At 72.9% G+C, this 11,766-nt stretch overlaps 2 protein-coding genes and 4 non-coding genes across 6 annotated transcripts in view; 1 reads left to right on the top strand and 5 right to left on the bottom strand.

The window, feature by feature from the left end:
• The window catches only part of H696_03270 (serine/threonine protein kinase), a gene marked incomplete at both ends in the record, with an annotated part of 5,601 nt that extends 5,037 nt beyond the window's left edge, over positions 1–564 (bottom strand). The window contains one exon of the mRNA XM_009497141.1: positions 2–564. Coding sequence (XP_009495416.1) covers positions 2–564 — 563 coding nt within the window. The remainder of the gene's footprint in view (position 1) is intronic.
• An 821-nt stretch (positions 565–1,385) lies between these two features.
• On the bottom strand, positions 1,386–1,458 carry H696_03269. Its single transcript has one exon. It is a non-coding gene; the product is annotated as a tRNA-Glu (tRNA).
• A 706-nt stretch (positions 1,459–2,164) lies between these two features.
• Positions 2,165–2,237, top strand: H696_03268. The gene has a single exon. It is a non-coding gene; the product is annotated as a tRNA-Lys (tRNA).
• A 48-nt stretch (positions 2,238–2,285) lies between these two features.
• On the bottom strand, positions 2,286–2,357 carry H696_03267. Its single transcript has one exon. It is a non-coding gene; the product is annotated as a tRNA-His (tRNA).
• Positions 2,358–2,432: 75 nt separating this feature from the next.
• On the bottom strand, positions 2,433–2,514 carry H696_03266. Its single transcript has one exon. It is a non-coding gene; the product is annotated as a tRNA-Ser (tRNA).
• A 1,518-nt stretch (positions 2,515–4,032) lies between these two features.
• H696_03265 (hypothetical protein) lies at positions 4,033–10,177 on the bottom strand. The gene is made up of 2 exons (XM_009497140.1): positions 8,472–10,177; positions 4,033–8,239 (listed from the first exon to the last, which is right to left on the bottom strand). The coding sequence occupies exons 1-2, from the start codon at positions 10,048–10,050 to the stop codon at positions 4,092–4,094; spliced, it is 5,727 nt and encodes a 1,908-aa protein (XP_009495415.1). The 5' UTR covers positions 10,051–10,177; the 3' UTR covers positions 4,033–4,091.
• Between the last annotated feature and the right edge of the window lie 1,589 nt (positions 10,178–11,766).

Below are 11,766 nucleotides of genomic sequence, written 5' to 3'. Positions count from 1 at the left end.
AAGCCCCGCCGGGCAGGCGGCCCTGCACAGGGTGTCATGCATGAAGAGCCCGGGCAGGCACGCCAGGCAGCCGGTGGTGTCGCCGCAGAAGCCGCACCCGGGCCGGCAGTGGCCGCACCCATTGTCCGGGCGTTTGAAGCGGCCCAGCATGCAGAAGTAGCACTCCCAAGCGCCGGGCTGGCCGACCAGCAGGGCGCACCCGTCGATCTCCATGCGCCAGCAGGAGTACGTGTTGTTTTCGAACCGGAGGATGGGCTCCTCCGGGGGGCAGGTGTCCACGCAGGAGTTGGTCACGCCGTCGACCAGGTGGAAGAAGCCGTCGCTGCACTTGGTGCACAGGGCCCCGGTGCAGGCGTCGCAGTTGGCCGAGCAGCCCGACGCCAGGGGCATGGGAGCGCTGCCGGCCGGCGCATGCGCCGGCGCCGGGGCCGGCCCGAGCGCCGGTCCTGGCGCGCCGGCGGCCAGCCGCAGCACGAGCAGCAGCGCGGCCGCGGCCGCCACCGCCAGCGCGAGGCCCGGTGCCGGCCGGCTGCCCCGCGCCCGGGTCGTGGGTGCCAAGGCCATGGGCAGCGGCCGAGATCGGGCCACCGGGGCCGGGGCGCCGAGGCCGGGAGGGGAGAAGAGGGGACAGGAAGATCCCCGGGTCGGGGGCGGTGCAGGGAGGGGGTGCCAGGAGGCGGGGCGGGGCGGGGCGGGGCGGAGCGGGGCGGGGGGCTGTTGGCGGTGCAGCCGCCAGGCTGTGTGGGTGCATTGTTTTCTCGGCCGCCCACCGGCGGGGCAGCGCGTGTGTGGCGTTGCCTGCGGGCCGGTCGCCCGTTGGCCGGGCGGCCGATCGCCGCCGGCGGTTGGAATGTGCCCGCGCCGGGCGGGGCTTTCCTTTTGTTGCTTGCCTCCACGCGCCCTTCCCGGACCGGGGCCCTCTCTCGCCACCGGCCCCCCGGGTGGCGCGAGGAAATGCCCGCTCCGCATGCACACCCATGCGCCTGTGCGTGCGTATCTCCGTATGTGCGGATGCCCGAGCTTCCCCGCCGGTGTGCGGCGGGGGGCGCCCGGGCCCCGGATTGTTGGCTGGGGGCCCCGGCTCTCCCGGGAGTTTCAGCTTGCCCGCTCGCACCCCCCAACGCGGCGCCGTGCGGCCCCGCTCGCCCCGGGGGCAGGAGGGGGGCCGCCGCCCGAAAAAAAAAAAAAAAGACCCATCCGGCTCTGGCGTGGGCGCGCGGTCCGCCCGCGCATTGCTGTGTGCGGCGCCTCCCACGCGCTGGCATGCGCGCCCGGGGGGAGCCGCGCGCGCCCCCCCCTCGCCATACTCCCGCCCCCCTGTTGTTGGCAGGCGCACAGGCGCGCGCGCGTTGGCGCCGCGGAGGGCCGGCCGGCCAAAAAGGAAGTTCCCATACCGGGACTCGAACCCGGGTCTCGTGGGTGAGAGCCACGTATCCTAACCACCTAGACTATATGGGAGAACATGAGGGGATAGGGGACTCGCCGCGCTAAGTACTCTTCGGCGGCCGGGCCCGCCGCGCGTCGCAAATGCCACCCGAATCCACACCGATACTTGCACCGCCGGAGGCCCAACGGCCGGACTAAATATAACCGACCGGACTAAATGTGGCCGGACCGGGCCCCCCCACACGCGCGGGGGCTCTCTCCCGGGGGCCCCGGGGCCGTGCGAGCTAGCGCGCGGCGCCAGCGGGCCGGCGCGTACGAAGCACCGCGCACCAGGCCACCCCGGCCCGGGGGCGCGGACCACGCGAACCCCGGGACAGGGCCAGGCGGCGGGGCTCTCCTTCGGCCGCGGTCTGGCCGGCGGGCCCTGCCCGGGCTGACTGGGAGGGGGGGGGGGGGGCAGCAACACGGGCCCCCGACTCGGCACACCGGACCGCGCCACTGGGACCGCGCAGACGCCCCGGCCCAGCCCCCCCCCCCCCCCCTCAGCAGGGCGCCCTCCCTAGCCGGCAACGCGGCCCGGGAACAGGGCCACGCGCGCCGCGAGACGGCCGGTCCCCCCCCCCGGGCAACCCCGCGCGGGCACGCGTGGACAAGACACGCGCCGCGGTTCGCCCGCGTGCTGGGACCCGGGGGCTGGCGAACACACCGGCCCGGGCCGGTGCGTCGGCAAAAATGGGCGGCGCATTTAAGGCCGGTCCCGATGTGCCGGGGTAACATAGCCTGTTTAGCTCAGTTGGTAGAGCATGGGACTCTTAATCCCAGGGTCGTGGGTTCGAGCCCCACAGTGGGCTGCGTTCTTTTGCTTTTGCGCCGAGCGCCCGCGGGGCGCAAAAAGCAAGTGTGGATACCCAGAATCGAACTGGGGCCGAGTGGGCCACAACCACTTATACTAACCACTATACGATATCCACCGGATATGGGGCAGGGCCCGCCCGCGGCCCTTTAAAGGCGCGCCCTAGCGGGGCCGGCCCCGCCAAAAAAGGGTGCATCACCGGCAGGATTTGAACCTACGCGGGCAGAGCCCATCCGATTTCTAATCGGACTCCTTAACCACTCGGACACGGTGATGGCGCTTGGGGTCCCGGATCGGAGAGGGGCTTTTTATGCGGACCGCGCTGGCGCAGGCCCCCCCCCCCGAGCCCGAGGCAAGGCCGGGGGCGCGGTGTTCTTCGCATGCTTCGGGCCGGCCCGGGATCGGCCTGCCGGTCGCACTTGGCTTGGGCCACCGGCCGGCGGGCCGACGAGCGCATGCACCGGCCGGCGGCGATGCTTTCGGGCTGGCGCGCATGAGTGGCCCCCCTCGACGAGGGCCGGTGGCGAAAATGCAGCCACCCGGCCCGGGCGGCGTCCGGCGCATGCGGCCCTGCTGGGGCCTGGCGGCGGGCCCGCCCGCCGGGACGCACGCCGGTGCTCGTGGCGCGAAAGCACCCGACTGCCCTCCGGCCACAGGCTCCACACGGTCGGGACGCGGTGAGACGCAAGGACCAGGCTCCCGGGGAGCCGTGCCGGGGACCGCACCGGCACCGGCCCGGCCCACGACCCGGGGCTGCCTGGCAGCGGCAGGTCCGGCCAGTTGGGGCCCAAGTGCACGGACCATCTGGCGCACCGCGGGACGGAGGGGGCGCCCTGGCGCGAGGCCGCCGGGTGGCCACCGGCACTCACAAGAACTGGCCCGCGGTCTGCCGGTGCCCCGGGCCGGCCGGCCGGCGGACAGCGCCCCCGGTACGGCCTGCATGCGCCGGCAGCCAAGGACTCGGGCGAGCCGGCCGCCAGCCCAGGGACCCGGCCGGCCAGGGCGCTGCCGGGTGAGGGCAATGGGCCGGTGCGAAGGGTCCCCATCACACAGGGCGCCTCGACCGACGGCACGCCGGCCTGGTGAAGATGGCCGGCACCCTGGCTGGCCTCACTCGGCAGGCACATGGCCGGGGGGCGTGCAGAGACACACGCATGCAGGGACACGCATGCACAGGCATTGCGCACTCACACACTGACATGCACACTGACACACAACACATGCACACTGACATGCACACTGACACACTGACATGCACACTGACACACACACCCATGCCTGGGCGTCCCCCTGGGATGATGACCAAAAGTGCTACCTCCTGGACATCCCCGACTGGCGAAAGCCCCGGACGAGGGGCGCATGAAGTGCCAAGCCCTCCTGGGGAAACGACACATCGCATCCCTGTCTGGGCAGTGCTCCGCCAGCTTTTCCGGTCCCCCGGCTAACCGGCAGCAGGAAGGGCCAGGCGAGGGGGGGGGGGGGGGCGCCCGGTCTGGCATGCGGGACCCCCAGCGGCAAAAGCAGCAGCAACAAGCACCCGGATCAAAGGACAAAAAACAGCCTGCAACTAGGGGCGTGCTCGGGGGATGCTGTATTGGAGAGTGCCGGGGGGACACACATGTCCCCGTGGCACAGAAAAAATACACGGGGATGCACACATACGGCCGGGGCAAAGAGCCCGAGAGGGGGGGGGGGGAGGGGGATGGCCACAGGCCTGCGAGAGGCCACGCCGGGCCAGGAACCCGACCCCGGGCGGCGGGAGCGCGCCCCACTGGCAACCCAGCCATAGCCTGCGCGGAAAGAGCGACAGGGGGGGAAACTTCATCCCGGGAGGGGGGCGGCCGCCCCCGCATCAGAAGGCGCCCATCTCGACCTTGGAGCCGGCCGCGCCGCCATCCCGGAAGAAGCCCCGCTTGGTGATGGCCAGGAAGAGCAGCACACCGGCGATGATGAGCAGCACCACCAGCGGAATGGCCACACCCAGGGCAATGGCCAGGGTGTGGCTCTTCTTGGCCGGCGGATGGCTGCCACTGCCATTGCTGCCACTCAAGGGCAGGGACGACGAGCCGGACCCGGGACCGGAGTCGCTCGGCCCAGAGCCACACTGGTCCGGGCCCGGGCCGTAGCACGTCGGGCAGGCCTCGGAGCATGCCTGGCAAATGTTGCCGGTGGCCGGCTCGAACCAGCCATCCGGGCAGGCGTCCAGGCACACGGCCCCGGGCTCGGCGGCGGCGGCGGCGGCGGCGGCGCCAGCGGCGGCCGGCAGCTCCACCCGGCCCGGAGGGCAGCCCGGCTTGCAGGAATCACCCTCCGGGATGAAGCCCTCCGGGCAGACACACGCCCAGGCCTGCGGGTCGAAGACCCGCAGACCCCCGGCCGGGCACTGGCACTCGAGGGTGCTCTCATTGAAGGTGGCCGGGCTCGGGCACCGGGCGTCGGCGTTACCGCCGGTGGAGTAGACCTCCACCAGGGGCGACGGCAGGGCACTCGCCCCGGCAAGGGCGCTGCCACCGGCCGACGAGCCGTCCGCCTGCACCACGAGCACCACCTCCACAAACCGGTCGCCATCCAGGTCGGCCAGGAGCATGCGCCGGCGGAGCCCCGCCGCCAGGGGGGCACCCAGGCCGGCAATGGTCACCTCCGACCGGCGGAAGGACCTGCCGGCCACGGCCGACCCGACCGCCAGGTAGAACACCAGCCGGCCGGTGGCCTCATCCACCAGGACCATGTCCAGGCGCCCATCGCCATCGATGTCGAACCGGTGCAGGACCGAGGTCGAGGCAATGGGCTCATGCTCCAGCACCACCAACGGACAGCCCATGTCCCGGCGCCCGGAGCGGTTGCCCGGCAGGAAGTCCCCCGCCGTCAGGGACCCGGGCTGGGAGAAGGGCGGGCCGTCGGCCTGGCCGGCCAGGGCCCAGGCATTGGTCACCGACTGCTGCTGCAGGCAGGCCAGCTCCTGCATGACCAGCCCGGCGGCCTGGCCATCGGCCCGGGCCAGGACCAGCATCACCGGCGACACGCTGGACTGCTGGTACACCAGCGCCTGGTGCAGGGGCACATCACCCGGCGGCTGGACCAACAGCCCCAGCAGGTTCGTGTCGCTGGAGGGGAAGTTCACGAAGTAGGACAGCAGCACCGCCGGCCCGGACACCGGGGCCTGGGGGAAGACATCGGCCACCTGCGGCATGGTCAGGGCCATGTGGTAGGAAATGGAGCTGGACCCCTCCACCCCGCCGGTGGCGGTCAGCTCCGAGTAGCGCGGCCGGTCGTCCGGCAGCTGGATCAGCAGATCCTGCCGGCATGCCCCGAGCGGGGCCTTGGACGTCCCACGCCCGACCAGCGACTGGGGCAGGACCACCAGCAGCCGGGCCGGGCGAGAGCCATCCGGCGCGGCCAGGCGCCGGGCCAGGACCACATTCTGCGGGTGCTGGCCATCCAGCGGCTGGCTGCCGGGCTCCACCAGGGCCACCTCCTCCGGGGCGAAGGGCAACCCCACGGCCCGGCACTCGGCAAACACATGGTGCATGTAGCCCTCGGTGTTGCTGCTGGGCCGGAGGAGGTTCGACGAGGCCAGGGCCTGGTCCAGGCTCACGAGCGTCGGCCCGACGGCCGTGTCATCCGGATGGCAGAGGCTGCTGGGGTTGGCCTGCGGGGCGGTGGTCAGGCGCCAGGTCGACACGGCGGCCGCATGCACCAGCCCCAGCCCGGTGGCCCGGGTCGGGTCCTGGGCAGCCCGGTCGTCGGGGCCCGGCCCGGCCGGCGCGTCCCCATACAACGCCCCAAACCAGGGGCCCACCGCGGGGCCGCGCAAATCCGCCACCGTATTCAACGGCAGCAGGTCCGGCTCGAGGCCGGGGTTCTTGCCATTCGGGCTGCAGGTGTCCACCAATGCCCGGGAGAGGTTCACCTGCTCGGCGAGGGTCGGCTTGCCGAGCGGCGGCAGCTCCTGGCTGGCGGGGACGAAGGTGCGCGTGGTGGCGGCCGATGCCCCGGCAAAGCGCCCCACCAGGCTGGCATGCACCGTGGCCAGGGGCGTGTCGAAGCGGCCGGACGAGTACCGGGCCCGGGCCGGCCGCACCGGCAGCAGGGCCTCCACCTGGAAGCCCTCCCACCCGGGGCCGGCCACAACCCGAGGCCAGGGCCGCCAGGTGTCGCGCGATCCGTCGGCCGACGACCGGCACCGGCCATCCTGCACCACGGCCGTCGGGGAGTCGCACCGCTGGACACAATTGCCAGCCGGATCCAGGAGCCAGCCCGTGTGGCAGGCCAGGCAGCCGCCGGCGACCGTGCACTGGGCACACTGTGCAACCGAGCACAGGGAGCATGTGGCAGCCACCGCGGCGGGCCCATCCGCCCCGGGGGACAGCAGGCCGCCGGCACCCGGTGCCGAGGCACACTCCCGGCAGGGGTGCTGGGGATCCACCGTGGCGGCCTCGGGCCGGCAGGTGCAGAAGTCCTCCGGCCGAAGGCTGGTGGCCACCGGCAGGCAGCCATTGGTGCCAGGCGCACAGGGGGCAAAGCCCCACCCGCCGGCCGGCGGGGTGCACACCCCATGGTCGCCGCACCCGCAGCCGGAGGCCTTGGTGGCCCGGCGGAAGACGTACAGCTTCTTGGACGAATGGTCACGCAGCACCAGCACCAGCTCGGTGGGCGTGGCCCCCCCCGGCGAGGAGGCCGCCTCGGGGCCCGGGCGCAGGGCCACCTCCAGCGAGGCGATGCTCAGGGAGTCGGTGGTGCGCGCGGTGAGGGCCTGGCTGGCCACCAGCGGCTCGAGCTCGACGCGCGGGGCCTCCGGCCCGGCCGGGTGGTGAACGGTCACGATCCAAGCCGCGAGGCCGTCCCACAGGACGAGCTCCACCCGGCTGGGCCGCGCGGTTTGCTGGAGGAAGTGCCAAGACAGCCGGGGGTGGGCATTCGGCAGGTAGCCCAGATCCGCCGGCACCAGCAGGGGGATGGCCTTCTCAAAGCGCGGGGCCTCCCCCTCGAGGGTGGGGTTGCGCAGCAGGTAGAGCAGGTGCGCGTTGTGGCTGCTGTCGGACACCACCAGCACCGGGGGCCGGACCCCCGGGCCCGCGGGCAGGGAAATCATCGGCCCGCAGGGGAACTGATCGGCCTCCGGGTGCATGATGGCCAGCGGCGGGGCCGAGGCCGAGTTCACCTCGTGGCTCAGGGCCGCCGAGTAGCTGACGGAGCAGTAGGTGCTCGCGGGCGGGGCGCTCAGCACCAGCAGCCGGTCCACATTGTGGACATTGTCCACCGGGTGCCAGATGCTGTGCGACGGCCCGGCCGCCGAGGTGTAGAGTCGGCGCTTGCCGAGGGCCGCCTCATTGACCGGGAGCACGGGGCGCAGGATGCCGGTGGCGCCCGGGGGGTGCACCCGCCCGGGCGTCGCATACACCGACGAGGGGAGGCTGTGCTTGGTGGCGAACTCCTCGCACGTGTCGCCGGCCGGGCCGCCCGGGCACATGAAGGTCTGGCTGGACCCCATGTGGGCGAAGCGCGTCGGGTTGCCGCCGGCCTCGGCGGCCGGGAACCGGCGCATGGCCAGCGTGATGTCGACATCCAACGGCAGGGAGGTGGTCTGGATGCGCATCTGGCCGCCGGCCGGCTGCTCCAGCACCTCCAGGATCCACTTGCTCGTGCCGCGGCTGGTGACCAGCAGCTGCCCCGCGCGGCGGGGCTCGGCCCCGGCCGGGCCCAGGCCCGCCAGGCGCACATCCCGGACCTTGGCCATTTCGGCCGCCGAGGCGCTGACCGAAAGGACCTGGTCGCGGGACATCGTGAAGAGGTCATCGATGCCGCCGTCGAAGGGCACCGGCGGGGACACCTGCACAAAGGGCGCGGTCGGCTGCGCGGTCAGGCCCACTTGGACTGGCGCCCGGGCGGCGCACGTGCCATTGGAGGGGGCGTGCCCGGCGACGGCGCAAGTCCGACAATCCCCCGGGCCAGGGCCCTCGCAGAGATCGCAATCCGCGTGGCAGGGCTGGCAGGTGCCCTCTGTCGGGCGTGGCGGGGAGGCGGCCAGGTCGAGGGCCGGATCAACCGGCGACAGGGGCACGGGACCCGGGGAGGGGGAGAGGGAAGGACGAGGGGTGAGCAGACGCGCGGCAAGGGGTAGGACACACATCAAGCACTGGGACAGGCAGCAGGCAAGAGCCCGGCCCGTCGGGTCCCCCGAGGGGCCGGGGGGGGGGGGGAGCGGGGAAACCCGGCGGAAGGGCGCACGCACCGGGCGACAGGAAGAACCGCGGCTTGCAGAACTCGCAAGGGGCAAACGGATGCCCCGGGTCGGCGTTCAAATCAACGCACTGGCAGGCCAGCTCGTTCCAGAAGTTGCCGGCCGGCAGGATGATTGGCATGGACTTGCGGCCACACAGCCGGCGCCGGGTGGCTGCCACCTGGGTCAGGAGCAGGATATCCATCGGGGCGTCGGAGCGCGTCAGGGCCAGGTCCGGCAGGTTGTCGCCGTCGAAGTCGCCGAAGGCCACATCCAGGAAGTGCCCGGCAGGGAGGTCCGGCACCAGGGGGCTGTGCAGGACATCGGCCAGCGTGAGGAGCAGCCCATCGCCGGTGGTGTCGCTGCCGGCGGAATCGCCGCTGCTCCCGTCGGAGGGCGACCCCGGCCCCGGGGGAGCCCGGGGCCCATGGAGAACATACACCCGCGGGCCGAGGGCAACCACGACATCGTGCGCCGGGCCGCCGCCGGTCAGACGGACGACCGCCGCGCGCGGGCTCACGGTGGTCCAATCGGTCACCGACCCGGCGGGCAGCATGGCCGCCAGGTCCACGGTCACCGGGTGGCGGAAGCCGCCGGACGAAAGGAAGTACACCAGCCGCGGGGAGGCCATCGACCCGGGGCCGCTGACCACCACCACATCCGAGGCCCGGCCATCGCCATCGAAGTCGCCGACCAGCAGCTGCCCGGCCCGGACCCCGGGGCCCAGGTGCCAGAAGACGGCCAGCTTGGAAATCAGCGGGTCGGCATTGTCGGCGCCCAGGTCCCACGCCCACAGGAGCGAGTGCTCGTGCGGGGTGGAAGTCACGCGCCCGGCCACCACCGCGTCGACGGCCTGGTTGTCGTCCAGGTCGGTGGCCGCCAGGGCGGCAATGTCGCTGAAGGACTCGCGCGAGATGGACCAGCGGGGAACCTCGCTGCTGGCCAGCGGCCGCAGGGAGAGGCTGGTGTCGCTGGCATACAGCAGCATGGACACCGACCGGCCGAAGTACCGGCCGGACACCACCACCGGCGGGGTGGGCAGCGAAATCTGGTAGGACTTGATGGCATCGCGCCCGGCCACCAGGATGTCCTGCTCGGCGGAGGAGTAGTACAGCCCCCGGACGGCATGGACCCCGGTCAGCACGGAGTCCAGCATCCGCGGGGTGTCCTCCATCGAGGGGAAGGGATTGCGCCCGGTCAGGCAGTGGACCTGGCCGCGGCCGCCCTCCAGCAGGGTGACCGGGCGCCGGTCGGCCGGGGGGATGTCACGCGAGGGGACCACCGCCTCGGTGGCCACCGAGTAGAAGGTCCCGGTGGTGGCCAGGTCGTCCAGCCCGTCCGAGCCCCCGCGCGACAGGGCATCCTGGTTGAAGAAGTCGCAGAAGACCAGGTGCCCGGCGGAGGAGGTGGGCTGCTCGATTTGCGTCGAGCGCAGGATCCGAGTCAGGTGGTAGGCCGGCGGGGCGGCCGTGGCGGTGGCCGTCCCCTCGCGAGGCCGGGGGGAAGAGGGCAGGGGCGCTGCCAGGGTCAGCGCCACCAACGCCACCAGGCTGAGCCACAGCCCAAGCAGGCTGGCCTGCGGGCGGAACATGGTGGCCGTGTGGCGGGCGCTGGCGGCCAGGCGGCGCAGAGGGCTACCCAGTGGAGGGCCGCGACGGGGAGGGACCGACGGCGCGAGGGGCGGGGAGGAGGAGACACACACACACGCACACACACACACGCCGGGGGCCGGGACAAAGGGGAGAGGGCAAACAGAGACCAGGTCCAGGGGGGGGGGGGAGCGGTAATGTGCAGCAACCGTTCGCCCGGCCCCGGAGGGGGGGCGTCTTATATTGGCCCGCCCTCGGGGCGATGCTGACTGAGACCGGGGGCGCTAGTGCGCGCGCGCGGGAGGGGGGGGGGGGGGGTGCCGCGGAGAATCGCACCGGCCTGGGGCCCCGCCCGGAGGCGAAACCACGCCCCGCCGGTGTGCCCGGCGGCCGCCCGTCAGGGAACGGGCCACTCGCGCGGGCCGCCGCCCCTCCGCCCCGGCCAGCGGAGCCCAGGCTGGCGCCGGGGGGCGCTCATCCGGCCGGGGGACGTACGCGTGTCACCCCCCGGGGGCCTTTCTCCCGCGAGGCGCATTCCCGGCCGGCCCGAAAGAGGGCCGGCGAAATGCGCGGCCAAGATCCACGGCCCAGGCCGACGTGGTGATCACCCTTGCAAGGGTCGCCCGGGGCGGGTCGGGGTGGCTGTGCTGCGGGCAAAAAAATGCACGCTGACACACACACACACGCCGATTCTCACGCGGGCGAGGCGCGCCCGGGCGGGCGGGCCATTTTCGGAAGGCAGGTCCCTCTGCCGGGGGCATATTTTTCTTTCCACACGCTCCACGCTGCCTGCCGGGCTGCCGGCATGCGGCGGCCCTGCCCAGATCGGGAGGGCGCACGCTGCCCAGCCCCACTCAATGGGGAAGGCATCGGCCGCCCGGCACGCGGGGCACACATGGCGCCCCCGCTCTCCCCTCTCGGGCCAGGGCAATTGGCTCTCCCGGGAAGGCCGGGGGCCGGGCATCGGTGGCCCTGGCGCCCGTTTCAAAGTGCCCCGCCGGCCAGGAGCCACCGCCGTCACAGGGACGCCCGGGCTCGCGCGCGCACACACACACACAACTTCAGGACCCCGGCCCGTGCAGACCAACAACAACAACAACAACAACAACAACAACAACAACGACACTAACGGCAATCCATGCGCGTGCCGCCGCACCAACACGCCCACATTCATGAGGAAGCCACAGGGACCGGTCCGTCGGGATTCTCCGGATGGGCAGCGGCGGCCCGTGATGTTGGGTGGTGTGATGCCTCCGGCACATGATACAGCGCCGCCCAATATCGCCGCAACCTTAACCCGGGCGCCGCGGTCCTCCCGGCACCCCGGAGGCGCTGTGTTGGCAGCCCCGGCGATGGGACAGGGCTGAGCGCCTGCCTCGGCGGGCAGAGCGCCATCTCCCTCCGTTTGCTCGGGGGCAAGCGGCGCCCGTCCTCCAGGAGGGATGGCGGGCTCGCGGAATGCGACGGCCCTTGGGCCCAATCGCTGCCCCTCGCCCGGCCTGGGGTCCACAGGGCGCGGGGGGCTTTCCCCGCCCGGGGCGAGAGGATTTGGGGGGGGGGGGGGAACGCCTCCCAAGCTAGAGGCACAGCCGAGATGGGACATTCGCAAAGAGCCACCGGTCGGACGGGGGGTGAGGGGTGGGGGGAGGGGGCACCAGCCTCCGGTCCGCCGGGCCTCCGTCCCGGCTTGCTGGCAGCGGGACACCGGCCACCGGCTC

The sequence above is a fragment of the Fonticula alba genome (assembly GCF_000388065.1).
Source record: "Fonticula alba strain ATCC 38817 unplaced genomic scaffold supercont2.5, whole genome shotgun sequence".
Classification (NCBI taxonomy): Eukaryota; order Rotosphaerida; family Fonticulaceae; genus Fonticula; species Fonticula alba.
Note: the sequence above shows the minus strand (reverse complement) of the source record. Positions and strands in the feature narration are given on the sequence as shown.